At 49.3% G+C, this 15,166-nt stretch overlaps 2 protein-coding genes across 4 annotated transcripts in view; both read left to right on the top strand.

The window, feature by feature from the left end:
* Window positions 1–1,409: 1,409 nt before the first annotated feature.
* Window positions 1,410–8,506, top strand: LSM2 (LSM2 homolog, U6 small nuclear RNA and mRNA degradation associated). The gene is made up of 5 exons (XM_032398452.1): window positions 1,410–1,609; window positions 2,280–2,347; window positions 7,583–7,613; window positions 7,730–7,789; window positions 8,028–8,506. Exons 1-5 carry the CDS (start codon window positions 1,607–1,609, stop codon window positions 8,151–8,153), a joined length of 288 nt encoding a protein of 95 aa, XP_032254343.1. The 5' UTR covers window positions 1,410–1,606; the 3' UTR covers window positions 8,154–8,506.
* Window positions 8,507–9,284: 778 nt separating this feature from the next.
* The window catches only part of VARS1 (valyl-tRNA synthetase 1), a 14,099-nt gene continuing 8,217 nt past the window's right edge, over window positions 9,285–15,166 (top strand). For all 3 annotated transcript variants that reach the window (XM_032398500.1, XM_032398502.1, XM_032398501.1), the window contains exons 1-8: window positions 9,285–9,542; window positions 9,820–10,242; window positions 11,271–11,405; window positions 11,501–11,639; window positions 11,857–11,981; window positions 12,066–12,150; window positions 12,399–12,499; window positions 12,636–12,763. In XM_032398500.1, coding sequence (XP_032254391.1) covers window positions 9,856–10,242; window positions 11,271–11,405; window positions 11,501–11,639; window positions 11,857–11,981; window positions 12,066–12,150; window positions 12,399–12,499; window positions 12,636–12,763 — 1,100 coding nt within the window. In that variant the 5' untranslated portion in view covers window positions 9,285–9,542; window positions 9,820–9,855. The remainder of the gene's footprint in view (window positions 9,543–9,819; window positions 10,243–11,270; window positions 11,406–11,500; window positions 11,640–11,856; window positions 11,982–12,065; window positions 12,151–12,398; window positions 12,500–12,635; window positions 12,764–15,166) is intronic.

Raw genomic sequence — 15,166 nt, 5'->3', positions numbered from 1 at the left:
CCCAAATGACTGAGCCACCCAGGAGCCCCTATTTTTTTAAATTAATTTATTTAAGTCATCTCTACACCCACTGTGGGGCTCAAACTCATGACCCCGAGATGAAGAGTCATGTGCTCTTCTGAGCCAGCCAGGCACCCCTCTTCTGGTATCTTTATAGACTGTGAGCGTACCTTGAAAAGTAAGGTAAAGAAGATTTCATGAAGAGTGTGAGTGTGGTCTGATTGTGAAATCATTGTGAATGATTAAACTGGTAAGGGGAAAGTACTTGAATTATCATGAACTAATTGTTTCAAGCAGGAAAATAACTTTTTTTTTTTTAAAGATTTTATTTTTTATTTGACAGAGAGAGACACAGCGAGAGAGGGAACACAAGCAGGGGGAGTGGGGGAGGGAGAAGCAGGCTTCCCGCGGAGCAGGGAGCCCGATGCGGGGCTCGATCCCAGGACCCTGGGACCATGACCTGAGCTGAAGGCAGACGCTTAACGACTGAGCCACCCAGGCGCCCCAGGAAAATAACTTTTGATCATCAGGCACCTTTAGCTCCAGCTAGAGCAGTTGCTCTCTATAGTTTCTGCTTGTACTCAGTGATAGACTGGTTTAGGTGCTTAGGGTTTAACTGGGGGGAACAAACTTCTGCTTGATGTCCTTATGACATTTATAGGTGGGGTCTAGGACACCCAACATCTGTGTACTCAGAGAATCTATTATTACATCCTTTACATGCAGAAAACATTTTTACAACAAACTGCTGACGTATGGATACTTTTCTGCAAGATGAGAAATGGATTGAGTAGTCTTATTCCTTGAAAAAAGTATTTTCACCTATTGTGTCATAATATCACATCTTTATAAAACCCTTAGGGGCATGAGTATAGAAGTCTGTGTAACTGTGCACTTGTGTCCTTTAGTGTTTGAGGGGGCATATTTGGAAGTGAAATATTAGAATAGGAATTTCTACCCCTGAGCAAGCTTCTCTTTGGTTTTACTCAGTCCTTTACAGGACAGCCCTAGGCAAAAGGGTGTAAGAAACATGGACTGAGATTGGGTCCTTGGGAGAAAAATGTTTATTGGGAACCTTTGATAAAATCAAGATTAGTGCTCTGGCTCCTAATCTCGGCGACTCTGCAACATTTTATTTTATTTTTTATCGAAGTGTAACGGATATAGAAAAGTGCACAAGTCAGGAGTTTTCCCAAGTTCCTCGACAGTTTTCAAAAGAGTGTCTGTAGGGTGTTAGCACCGTGGGCGGCACTATGAAGTAAAAACCCCGAAGAGGCGAGGAGCCTCTTCAAAACTCGGTAACAGCTCGGGCTCGCGCCTGCGTGGTGAAAGCCCGCCACTCCGGGAGGAAGTGGGAAGGCAGGAAGACCCGCCCCTTTCCCGGCTTAAACGCCCCCTCGGCTCTCCCCTGCCGGCTTTCCCGGAGCCGCGAGTCCGCCGCGCGCGCCTGTCATTACTCAGAGCTTCCGCGGCTTTTCTCGCTGCGCCTGCGCGATTCCGTCCCGTCCCACGCGCGGGCTCGCTTCCCGGTTGCCGCCCGGCCTCAGGCCTGCGGTTCCCTGCCTTCGCCTTCCCGGTCCGGCCGGCAGCCCGCGGCTTGAGCACCATGGTAGGTACCGTGACGTCACAGGGGGGCGCCCTGGGGGAGCGCGGGTGGGCCGGACGGTTGGAGACGGCGCGCGGGAGGGGGGGGGGGGTCGGGGGGTCGTCTAGGCTCTGACCCTCAGGGCCGGAGTTGGGCCCTGGGGTTTGCCCTCTGTTCTTAGTTCCTACGCCACGCATTCTGGGGGGACACACTTGGGAGCAAATGGGATTTTTTTTTTCCCTTATGCGGGGAAAAAAACAAAAGAAACGCGCGAGAGAGTTGGGGACAGGAGGGGAGGGAAGAGCTAGACCTCAGGGAGTATTTCTGTGACGGAGGCCAGGCTTTGGGAGGGTGAGAACATCGGGATGCTTTCTACAATTCTGCCCACTGGGAGTGGGGGGTTGCGGGGGTGGGCAAGAGCCCAGGAGAGGTGGTCGATTGAGAGACCGACCCGGAGAGCCCGAGGGGTGCCGGGCAGAGCGTCTTTCTGGAGCTTTAAGTCATGCTCAGTGAAGTGTATTTGGGCTCCAGCCGGTCATCCCTGTCAGAGTGTTGTTTCCCGTAAAGTTTTGAGAACTGCCAGAGATGTGGTGGAGATCCCAATACCAGTATTTGGGAATACTAGCAGAGGGAGGGACACTCCTTCCTACCGTGTACCGTCCCAGGTGATGGTTTTTCCTCTCTCGCCCAATAGCTCTTCTATTCCTTTTTCAAGTCCCTGGTGGGCAAGGATGTGGTCGTGGAACTCAAGAATGACCTGAGGTAGGCACCTGTTCGAGCAAGTCCGTAGGGGGTGGGTAAATGCGGGGTTCTGGAACCTCTTTGACAAGTATTATTTGAGGGCTGGACAAAGTGGGAGAGATACAAAAGAAATAAATGACCTGTGCCTTAAGCTTAAAGTACTAGAGAGCCGTCAGAGGGCAGAGGCATCAATAAATTTTTTTTAACAAAATGAACATAGTTTTGTTTTTTCTGATTATTTACTCCTTTGACCCAATTATAGAAATGTATGAATCAGTTTCACAAGTAAAGGTGTATCACAGAGGTGTTTGTGGTTTTATTTGCAATACCCAAAAATTGGAAGCAAATAGTCATCTATAGGGAATGGGTTAATTAAGTTGTGGCACTTCCATAATATACAGCTGTCATAGAGGAATAAGATGTATTGATACGGAGAGCTGTTGCAGAATAGTCGATGTGGCACAATCTCCATTTTGTTAAAGAAAATGTAAAGGATAAACCAAAGACCAGTGCAGTCCCGTATGTCTGTACTGCTTTTACAGCCTCTACCCCCTTCTGTCATTAGCTCCTAATTAGCGTCCAGGACATGGATAAATGCTGTATCCTTGGAGAGACTTTTTTCCTGGTCCTTCTCGCCAAGTAGTATCTGTCATATAGTCTCTTTTTTTCCTAGTGTGTGCTTCTCAAATTGTGATTTCATAAAAGTATGTTTATTGTTTACGGCCTGTCCTTCCTACAGGGCCAGGACCATGTTTAAGCTCACCTTTGTGTACCTAATGTCTACCATAGACCTGGTATATCGTAGGTGCTTAATAAGTGTGTGCTGAATGAAAGAAAAATAGCTAACATTTGGGAACATCCTATCAATTAAGCACTATTCTGAATACATTTATTAACTCATTTAATTCTCATAAGAACTCTATAGGACACATACTGTTACTGCTATCTTAAACATGAGGAAACTGAAGCATAGATAGGTTAAGAAACTTGCTCAAGTCTACACAACTAGTAGATGACACAGCCAGAACTGAAGTCCAGTTCTGTCTGGTGTGCGCACATTTGCGCACTCTCCCTTATAAATTAAAAACGATCGGTCAGAGAAAGACAAATACCATACTCGTATGTGGAATTTAAGAAACAAAACAGATGAACATGGGGAAAGAAAAGATAGAGGCAAACCAGAAAACAAACTTTTTTTTTTTAAGAATTTATTTATTTATTTGACAGAACGAGAGAGGGAGAGAGCACAAGCAGGGGGAGCGGCAGCAGAGGGAGAGGGAGAAGCAGGCTTCCCCCTGACCGGGGAGCCCGATGTGGGGCTCAATCCCAGGACCCCGGGATCAGGACCTGAGCCAAAGGCAGACACTTAACCAACTGAGCCACCCAGGCGCCCGCAGAAAACAAACTCTTAACTATGAGAACAAACAGGATTGCTGGAGGGGAGGTGGGTGTGGGGGCATGGATTTGATGGGTATTAAGGACCGACACTTGCTGTGATGAACCCTGGGTACTCTGTGTTAGTGATGAATCACTAAATTCTACGCCTGAAGCGAACATTTCACTGTATGTTAACTAACTGGAATTTAAATAAAAACTTGAAAAAAAGATAAAAACGGGGTCATATTCTTTTTTTTTTTTTTAAAGATTTTATTTATTTGACAGAGACACAGAGTGAGAGGGAACACAAGCAGGGGGAGTGGGAGAGCGAGAAGCCGGCTTCCCACAGAGCAGGGAGCCCGATGTGGGGCTCGATCCCAGGACCCTGGGATCATGACCTGAGCAGAAGGCAGATGCTTAATGACTGAGCCACCCAGGCACCCCTGGGGTCATATTCTTTATGCAACTGTGAAACCTGCTTTTCATTTGGCAGTATGTTGTGGATATTTTCCATGTCAATAAAGTTGATCTTTAACATTTTTTTTTTTTAAGATTTTATTTATTTATTTGACAGCGAGATAGAGAGCACAAGTAGGCAGAGCGGCAGGCAGAGGGAGAGGGAGAAGCAGGCTTCCCGCTGAGCGGGGAGCCCGATGTGGGGCTTGATCCCAGGATCCTGGGATCATGACCTGAGCAGAAGGCAGACGCTTAACCGACTGAGCCACCCAGGCGCCCGATCTTTAATATTCTTAATGTCTGTATGGCATTTTTATTAGCTGGTGGGAACTAATTTAATCAAGACTTTGCTGTTGGACATTTAGGCTGTTTCCAGTTTCTTGCTTTTACAAACGATGCTGCCCTGGACATCCTTATGTGTGCAACTTTGTACACATCTTTCTTTAGGAAAAAAAGTCCTTTAAAAAAATCCTTTAAATGAAGTATACATTTAAAGTATTATTACATGGGGCGCCTGGGTGGCTCAGTCGTTAAGCGTCTGCCTTCGGCTCAGGTCATGATCCCAGGATGCTGGGATCGAGCCCCACATCGGGCTTCCTGCTCCGCGGGGAAGCCTGCTTCTCCCTCTCCCACTCCCCCTGCTTGTGTTTCCTCTCTCACTGTGTCTCTCTCTGTCAAATAAATAAAATCTTTAAAAAAAGAAAAAATAAAGTATTGTTACTTATTACCTGACTCTCCTTTAGAAACTTCTATTTATTTATTTAATTTTCTCAATTTTCAATTTAAATTCCAGTTAACATAAAGAGTAATTTAGTTTCAGGTGTAGAATTTAGTGACTCATCACTTACAGTCAGCACCCAGTGCTCATCACAAGTGTTCTTCTTAATACCTAACTTTTTAAAAAATATTTTATTTTTAAGTAATCTCTATACCCAAGGTGGGGCTCAAACCCACAACCCTGAGGTCAAGAGTTGCATGTTTTAATAGACTGAGCCAGCCAGGCGCCCCTTCTTTAGAAACTTTGAATCAGTGTATCCCCGTACCCCCCTGCCCCCAATAGTATCTCCCACGTTTTTTTGTGAGATAATTTCTCAGCGTGGGAAACATTGACATGGTATTGATGGCATATAGATTGGGGCCATATAGCGAGACAAGAATGGAAGTCAGAACCACCTAGGCAATTCTATGAGATGATTTGTTTTTGGTTTTCCTCTTCTCTCCTTTCTGGGTCTTCCACATGGCAAGAATAACTTATGTTATAGCCCCATATCCTAAAACAGGGACAAGATTTAAAGGTAGTCCACTGGTATAGGAAAAGAACTTTCTCTCATGCTTCTTGTCAGACCGTTGTTGTGCCAGATATTAAGAGACAGAATGAAATGACACCACCTGTGCAGTTTCAAAAGTCACTTCACCGCTGCAGATGGTAATAGGGTGTTGTCAGAGTCTTCCCAGCAGCCAAGGGGTGTGGGGAAACCACCACTGAGGAAGTGTGTCTCTCAGGCAGTGGATTTTAAAGACTTAGAATTTAACAAAAATTGGGGTCCAACAGAGAACCACCAGCTTTATTTTTGGCAAGATAAGGACTTTTTTTTTTTTTTTTCTTAAGATTTATTTTAGAGAGTGAGGGAGAGAGAGAGTCTTCTTTTTTTTAGAGGGGCAGAGGGAAGAGGAGGGAGAAAAGCAGATTCCATGCTCAGTGTGAGCCCCATGCTGGGCTCGATCTCAATCCTGAGATCATGACCTGAGCCAAAATCAAGAAATTAAGAGTCCAGCACTTAACCAACTGAGCAACCCAGGCACCCCAGGGCCTTAAGCAGACTGAGCGTGGAGCCTGATGCAGGGCTCAATCTCATGACCCTGAGATCAAGACCTGAAAGCTGAGCGCAGAGCCTGATGTGGAGCTCGATCTCATGGCCCTGAGATCACGACCTGAAGACCTGAAAGTGGCTGAAACCAAGAGTCTGACGCTTTTTTTCCCCAATATTTTGTTTTCTTTACAATTCTTTTTTTTAAGATTTTATTTATTTGAGAGAGAGACAGAGCATGAACGGGGGGAGGAGGCAAAGGGAGAGGGAGAAGCAGACTTCCCACTGAGCAGGGAGCCTGACGCGGGGCTTGATCCCAGGACCCTGGGATCGTGACCTGAGTGGAAGGCAGACACTTAACCTACTGAGCCACCCAGGTGCCCTCAAGAGTCTGATGCTTAAGCAACTGCACATTATAATCATTTCATTAAAATTTTTTTAATAACAAAAAAATCGCAAGGGCAATTAAAGAGTTATTCTTAGGGAAGAAAATACTGACAACCTTTAGCATACTACATACACACTCAACACAATGCTATACTAACCTGTGTTTCTTTTTTTTTTTAAAGATTTTATTTATTTGACAGAGAGAGACACAGTGAGAGAGGGAACACAAGCAGGGAGAGTGGGAGAGGGAGAAGCAGGCCTCCCGCAGAGCAGGGAGCCCGATGTGGGGCTCAATCCCAGGACCCTGGGATCATGACCTGAGCTGAAGGCAGACGCTTAACGACTGAGCCACCCAGGCGCCCCTAACCTGTGTTTCTTTATCTCAGACTTGTAAAACTTTTGAGCACACATCAGTGTTTGAGAACCACAGTTCTAAGGAACATAGAATCTGGTGATGACATGTAGGTGGTTAGGGTAAAGGTGGCCAGGATTGAGGTGTAATTAGACCTTGGCTTGTAGAAGTCAAACTAGAAAGAATTATAGAGATCTTAGGAAAATGTTGCCAAATGATGGGTACATGGGTCATGGAGGATGGTGAAGTACAGCTCAGGATTTGAGGTTGTGAGACTGTTGAGGCCATTGACAGAAAGTAAAGAAGTTGGGAGAGAGGTAGCATGACTTGGAGCCCTGGTGTTCTGAAACATTTCAGAGGGCCCAGGGACTGAGGAAGGGAGAGGACATCCCTGTGCCTGCATCATCAAGAACGATGTTAAGCTACTTTGTCTACTTTACATATGGGGTTCCAGTAAATGTTTGAAAATAGCTGATGGTTTGGGGATCAGACCGATGTGAACTCAAGTCCCTGTTTCTTCTACACTTGGGCACATTACACAATCTCTGAGCCCCTGTTTGGTAATAGCTACCTTGTGAAGTAGCTGTAAAGATTGCAAATACTATGTGGAACACAGGCCTAGTTTATAACAGTTGTTTAATACTAACTGCTAAGAGTGCCTTGGTTTTAGAAGATGTGAGGTCTAAAATAACACACTGCAATAAATGCATTGTCTTTCTTGTTCCTGGGCTTAGGAATGCCCCATTTGGTTCTCCCTTTTCTGGCTCCCTCAAACCTTGACTTCTCCCAGCCATGTTCTTATCCATGCTCTGAAGTCATCTCTCTGTTGATTTTGGTGTAAACTGATTTGGTTCTTTCCTCCTTTTCCCCCAACAGCATCTGTGGAACCCTCCATTCTGTGGATCAGGTAAGATATGAGGGAGCCTAGAATGGGGTCTCGGGGAAGGAGAGGGGAGAGTTTCAGGGCTGGGTACTTGCATCTGGTCTCTAGCGCTAATGACGGTGTTCATCTTCTTTTCTTAGTACCTCAACATCAAACTAACTGACATCAGTGTTACAGACCCTGAGAAATATCCTCACATGGTGAGTTGGTGATGGTGAAGAGGAAACAAAAGCAGGACGCTCCTGGGTGGATACCTGACACTCTTTTTTTAAAGATTTTATTTTATTTGAGAGAGAGAGCACGCGCGAGAGTGAAGCACCCTGAGATCACTATCTGAGCCAAAATCAAGAGTCAGGTGCCCAACTGACTAGGCCACCCAGGCGCCCCAGACAGTGGACAATTTTCAGGGTGTTTTCTTATTTGTCTTTCTTGGTCTAGTTATCAGTGAAGAACTGCTTCATCCGGGGCTCAGTGGTCCGCTATGTGCAGCTGCCGGCAGATGAGGTGGACACACAGTTGCTACAGGACGCAGCAAGGAAGGAGGCCCTGCAGCAGAAACAGTGATGGTCCCTCCTCCCCTCCCTGTCCCTCTTCTGTTGGTGACCTTTCACCTCAAGTCGCAGCCCAGGACCCCTCCCTCCCGTATTTGAGGGGTTTTTGTCTTTTTTTTTTTTTTTCCCTTTAAGGGAAGAGTGGATGAGAATAATAGTGGGGAACAGCTCTCCTCTGTTGAGGAGGGGAGGATAAGTAGGCTGGGGAACTGCAAAGCCTGCCTTGTCCTCAGCACCTGCCTTTCTCACTCCTTCCCAGGATATGGTGGGAGAATCTCCTAGATCTCTCCAGGGCAGCATGTGATTCATTTTGGGGGTGGAAGGAATCTGTCCCGCATCGGGAATAAACTTATGATACACATTTGAGTTCTGGTTCTGCATGTGTTTTGGGAAGGAGCCTGGAGGGTGGGAAAGGAATGTTGAATTCATCCAAGCCCTGCTACTCTATGACCCCAGCCAAGAGTCCAGCCCAACTTCCCAGCATTGTCTGCCACTCTTCTCCCTGGTATGAACCATATAATCCCTCACCTGGGCTACACCATGTTTCTTGAACATGCCCCCACCTGTATGGCTTGCCTACGGTCTGCTCGTACTGTACCCACAAGGAGTACTTGCCGCCTGTCCATCTCTGTCCTGTTAACCTGACAGTTAATGAGACACCAAAATGCATTTGATGCTGCCGGACTGCCTCCTCAACCCAGCCAAATCGCTACACGCTTGCTGAATATAACGGATTAATACGAGTGGCATCATTTTTATTGTGGAGCGTTAGAATTGGGAACGAACCAAACTGGCTCCTTCAGCGGACAGGAGTTTCCTCTCCGCATGAGTGCTCGGTACTAAAGGACCTTCCGGGCCGTCCAGCGGGACGCCTGCTTCTGCGGGAGGCACCGACGCTCCGGGAGCAGGCTGGGCGCCCCCGGGGTCCTCGGCCGGCAGCGCCCGGCCCGCGGCTTCCCGGGCTGCCCGCTGGGTGCCGCCCTCCCGCCCGGCCCGCCCGAGGACCCGCGCGGGGTGCCCGCGGTGGCGCCTGATGGGAGCGCGGTCCCGGGAGCGTCCTCCGCTCCTGTGCCCGCGCCCCGCGCCGTCCCTCGTGAGCGCGGCCGGCGGCGGGCGGCGCGGCCCCGGGCGGGTGTCGGGCAGGGCAGCCCCCGCCCGCGCAGGCGGAGCACGGCCGCCCGCGCCAGGACCCGCGGGCCCGGAAACGCTCGTTGTCACAAAGGGGGGGGAACACGTGGGCGCCCACGGCCCGGCGGCGGTCGCAGGGAGCTGGGGTCGCCTCGAGAACCGCCCACCGTCCCCGCCCGGCCGACTCCTCGGCTCCGGCCGCTAGGCCGGTCCACCTTCGGCCGGCCTCCGGCCGCGAGGTGGCTGTCCGGCTCGGCGTGACCACCTCCCGCCAGTACGTACCTGCGGCCCGAGCCCGCGTCCTCCCGGACGCCGAGGGGCTGGCTGCCCCGAGCCTCCCGCAGTCCCCGAGCACGCGCGATCATGGGGAGTCTCCCATCGGCACTGCCACTCCGAGAGCCGGGCCCTTGGCTGTTAAGGCCGGGTCAGACCTCCAGCCCTGGGGGTCCCAGACGCCTGCGGTACAGGAGTCCCCACGGGGTCCCCTCTGTTCTCCCAGTAGGACGCCTCTGCTCTCCCTTCAGTCATCCCCTGTCTCTCTTGCTCCTTAGGTTTTCTTCCACCTCGTTCGGACCCCTTGCGTAACCATGTCCATCCTGTATGTCTCCCCTCACCCCGACGCTTTCCCCAGCCTGCGTGCCCTTATAGCGGCGCGCTATGGGGAGGCTGGGGAGGGGCCGGGCTGGGGAGGAGCCCCCCCCCGAATCTGTCTCCAGCCGCCTCCGACCAGCAGGACTCCCTTTCCCCCACCCCGCCTGCCCGCCCTGGAGCAGGGGCCCGGTGGGCTCTGGGTGTGGGGGGCCACCGCTGTGGCCCAGCTGCTGTGGCCGGCAGGCCTGGGGGGCCCTGGCGGTAGCCGGGCCGCCGTCCTGGTCCAACAGTGGGTCAGTTATGCCGACACGGAGCTAATACCAGCTGCCTGTGGAGCAACGCTGCCGGCCTTGGGACTCCGGAGCTCTGCCCAGGACCCCCAGGTGAGTGGGAAGAAGGGAAGAAGGAAGAGGGGGGAATTTAGAAGAAAGAGTAGAATGGGTAATGAGACTGGAAGACAGCGTGTCAGAGGTGGAGAAACACTGATCACGTCCCAGATTGCCACCTGGTATGATAACCGTGGGCAGGTTTCTTAAACTGAGTCTTGGTCTTCCCATCTTTGAGAATGGAAATTTCCATGTTGAGGAACACTTTTGAGAAGATGAAAAGAGGTGTGCAGAGTATAGTCTGGTGCCAGGTGTTTTAAAGTCTGGGAGTAGAAGTTTGAGGAGTCTGAAGCTGATGAAGGTGGTTACTGAGAAACATAGGAAAAGACTGGAGAGAAGAGAGGCAAGTGGGGTGGGAGAGGTAGCTGTGCTCGGGGAGATGGAGAAGGCAAATGAGGAGGGGAAGGAAGGGAGAGGAGAGAGAACTAGACCAGACTGAGGCTGTGAGTCCAAAGCAGACCACCTCCTTCCAGAGTTTTGAGCACATGGTGGATCCTTAGTATTTCTTCAATGAATGAATGAGTGAATGAGATGAATATGTGACCCTGGCTTGCTCCTTCAATTTCCTGCTTACTCTGTCTACCATAGAGGTCCCCTTTCTGGAATGCCTTGTCCCCCTCAGCCTGATTTATTTTTCTTCATAACACTTAACGGAGAAAAATAGGGTAATGCATTCTGTATTTGCACGTTTACTGTCTCCACCAGTCAGGGTCTGTGCTTGTCTCCACATTCTTTATAGAGAAGTGCCCGACCTATAGTAGGTGCTTAATAAATAAATACTTCTTGAAGCAATTACTGGGTTGTCTTATGCAATCTTTAACTTCTGATGTTTAATATATTGCATCTGGCACATAGTAAGCGTTCAGCAGGAATTTATTGAACAAATGGGAATACTTTTGTGACGACTCTTTGGCCTCAGGTGGTGATTTGTGGGAGCAGAAGGGGGCCACATGGATTGGGTGGGGATAGGGGCGGGGATTGAGGCGGGCCAAACCTTGTCTCATAGCCCTTCCCTGTCCTGCTAGGCTGCCCTGGGGGCCCTGGGTCGGGCCCTGAGCCCCTTGGAAGAGTGGCTTCGGCTGCACACCTACCTGGCCGGGGAGGCCCCCACACTGGCTGACCTGGCGGCTGTCACAGCCTTGCTGCTGCCTTTCCGTTACGTGAGTCGCTGGGGCCTGGGGAAGAACGAGGGCGGCTGTCCTCAGACCTCGCGAGAGGGTGACTAAGGGTGTTTCATTTCGTTTCACCCTCCCAGGTCCTGGAGCCCTCTGCGCGCCGGGTCTGGGGCAATGTGACGCGCTGGTTCATCACGTGTGTCCAGCAGCCAGAATTCCGGGCGGTGCTGGGAGAGGTGGTTCTGCACTCGGGGGCCAGACCCCTCTCTCAACAGCCAGGTGAGGAGGGCTTGCTCTGGGCCTTCTCTGTAGCTCACTTTCCTTTTTTCTCTTAGGAATGGCGGAGTCACTCGGGAAGGGGCCTGAGGGAGGGTGAGGTGGGAAACCAGCACGGGGAGCCCTGGGGCGGCTGGAATGGCCCATCTGAAGCATCATGGCATGGTTAACAGAGAGGGTCCCCAGTGGGCTAAGTTGGCATTTCTGTGCCTCTCTCTAGGCCCTGAGGTCCCTGAACCCCCAAAGACGGCTACTCAACTCAAGAAAGAGGCAAAGAAACGGGAGAAGCTAGAGAAATTCCAACAGAAGCAAAAGACCCAGCAGCAGCAACCACCCCCAGCAGAGGTGAGAAGCTAAGGGTCGAACTGGAAGGTTGGCACCATGGTGGGTGGATGATCTCTCTGCCTACAACTTTTCCCTCCCAAGCAGAAGAAACCAAAACCAGAGAAGAGGGGGAAACGGGATCCTGGGGTCATTACCTACGACCTCCCAACCCCAGCTGGGGAAAAGAAAGGTACGAGAAGGGGGAAAGGACCCCCACCCTTCATTTCCACCCTCCTCAGCTGCTGCTTTCCTTGGTGTTACCCCTTCCTGCTCTGCCCTTGCTCCCACCACTTGGCTTTGGAGGATTTGCACAGCCCCCCAGATTTCCCAATGCCTGTCTGTCCTATGATATGAGCCACAGAGGCCCGGCGCCTCTGCTGGCCCATTGTCCCAGCTGCTCCCAGCCTCAGGCACTGACCCTCCCCATCTCTCCCCCAGATGTCAGTGGCACCATGCCCGACTCCTACAGCCCTCAGTATGTGGAAGCTGCCTGGTACCCTTGGTGGGAGCAGCAGGGCTTCTTCAAGCCAGAGTATGGAGTGAGTGGGCTCTGCTGCCCAGGCCTGGAGGACATGTGGGAGGGCGACAGCAGGGCCGAGGGACCCATTGCCTGGGAGGGGGCCGGGAGAGGTGATGGGAGGCCTTAGCATGTGCCCATCCTTCCTCCCCCATCAGCGTTCCAGTGTGTCCGCACCAAATCCCCGGGGAATCTTCATGATGTGCATCCCACCCCCCAATGTGACAGGCTCCCTGCACCTGGGCCACGCACTCACCAATGCCATCCAGGACTCGCTGACCCGATGGTAAGCTCCTGTCCTCTCCTTCCACCGGTTCCCTCTGCCTTCTCTGCCTCCTCTCTCTAGTCCTCCCTTCTCTTCCTGAACAGTCCTCTGTCCTGTCTTCTTCCATATGGGCCCTCAGCTGTGCCCCCTGGTGGTGATCCGCTTCTCTCCCCATCAGTCCCATATCCCATCAGGAGCGCCCTCCCTTAGGCAACCAGCACCCCTCGCTTGCAGACTCTCCTCTCCCTGTCTTTCTACTAAAAATAACTTTATTTTGAGTTAAACAAGAAATATGTAAATATGTTTTTGTAAGAAATTTAAAGCTTTAAGTCTCTTTGACTACGTCTTTGTAGACCTATTCCCTCGCAAAGTTTAGCCATTATTACCACTTTTATGTGTATCATTCCAGATTTTTTATCTGTTTACTTACAAATGCGTGTATCCATAGAAATTTATAATTTTCTTTTTGGGTGGGTTTTTCTCTTTTCTATTCTTTAACATAAGAGACTCACACCAAACATGTTACTCCACAGCTTTTTTTCTTATACTTAGCAGTTTATTTGGGAGATCTTTCCTTGTTCTTGTACACAGACTGACTTCATTTTCTTTCATTGTGCCGTAGCATAATGTGGCTATACCATAATGGAGTCACTTCCTTAATAATGGTTGTTGCCTGATTTTTCTCTCTCGAACACCTGGCTGGAACGCACATTCCTGTATATGCTTTCTCAAGTGTGAGTGGAAGGATTTCTCTGGTGTACTACCGGGAAGTGAAACCGGTCCATTGGAGGGGCATGCTTATATTAAGTTGCCTCCAAAACGGCGTCAGGGCCTTACACCTCCGTGAACTGCCTGTGAGGGCATTCATTTCCCCACGCCCTTTCCGACCCTGGACGTTACCGGTGTGTGTCTGTCAGTCTGATGGGCAAAAACATGGTACCTCTGTTACTCCTGATTCCGAGGTCGTGCCTGTTCGTGTTTCTCGGCCAGTCAGGTTTCCTTCTATATAAATCATCTGTACCTATCTTTCATCCGTTTTCCTGTTGATTCTGTTTTTTTTCTTTAGTTGGTTTGTTGGAAGATTCTTTAATATTCTGGATACTGATGTTTTGGTTTGTTACGTGTATTGTGAATGTTTTCACCTGTTCTAGCATTTGCTTCTGCCCCCGACACATGAACAGTGTTCACAAATATATAACCTAGTATTCCACGTGACAAGTCCCTTTAAAAAAGAACTTTTATTTATTTTAGAGAGAGAGCACGAGCAGGGAAAGGGGCAGGGGGAGAGAGTGAGAGAGACATGCAGACTCCCCGCTGAGCGCAGAGCCCGAGGCGGGGCTCCATCCCAGGACCCAGAGATTGTGACCTGAGCTGAAATCAAGAGTCGGACGCTTAACCAACTGAGCCACACAGGCGCCCCTAAAAATGTATTTTAAAACAACTTTTTATTTTTGGAAGCAAGAGTTTATTATATTTTAAGTTTTGAGAAGTTTTTCTAGAGTCCTACTTCCTAAATTAACTTGGTCGAAAAATACTTACTGGACGTCACTATGCCAGCTCCGCTCTGGGCACTGGGGATACAACATCAGATTGAGAATTTTGCAAGGAATTGAAAGCTGCAAAAACAGAGTTGTGTTAAATACATGTAACACACAATGGTCAAGTTATTAACAGAAAAGAATGAACATTTAGAAAAGTCAAGGTAGGGCGCCTGGGTGGCTCAGTTGGTTGGGTGACTGCCTTCTGCTCAGGTCATGATCCTGGAGTCCTGGGATCGAGTCCTGCGTCAGGCTCCCTGCTCAGCGGGGAGTCTGCTTCTCCCTCTGACCCTCCCCCCCTCATGCTCGTTCTCTCTATCTCATTCTCTCTCTCAAATAAATAAATTAAAAAATCTTAAAAAAAAAAAAAAAAAAAAAAGAAAGCTCCAAATTTGTTTTCCTGAAATTTACAGCAAAAGCCATCAATGGAATCTTTGGAGCTGTTTTCAAGACCCTACCAATTATATGATATTTATAATCGTGTAGTTTGTGTAGTTTGTTTCCAAAAGTTATTCTATAACAAATTGAAAAAAAGGAGCTCAGTCAAAATATTTAAGTAATGCTGCCAACTGTCTGTGGTGAAATTTTATTTTTTTAAATTTTACATCTGAGGGATGTGAGGTTGATTCAAAGTCCATATTTCAGACGGTTAAATGCTGTGATTCAGTGCCTGGTGAAGAGCTGCTGTGTGGCTTCAATCATATGTTAATTCTTCTTCTTGCTGTGTCTGTCAACTGATTTAGCTGCTTCACTAAAGCAGCCTCACATAGATCAATCAGGTTCTTTTTCAAAAAATCCCAATCTAAAGCCAAGACCAAAGGATCAAAGAAATAGAAGATCTCCTAGTGAAGTCAGAGCCGCTCATCAGTAGTCCTCAAGTGCTTAC

The sequence above is a fragment of the Phoca vitulina genome, unplaced genomic scaffold (genome assembly GCF_004348235.1).
Source record: "Phoca vitulina isolate PV1807 unplaced genomic scaffold, GSC_HSeal_1.0 scaffold116, whole genome shotgun sequence".
In the NCBI taxonomy this organism is placed as follows: Eukaryota; Metazoa; Chordata; class Mammalia; order Carnivora; family Phocidae; genus Phoca; species Phoca vitulina.
Note: the sequence above shows the minus strand (reverse complement) of the source record. Positions and strands in the feature narration are given on the sequence as shown.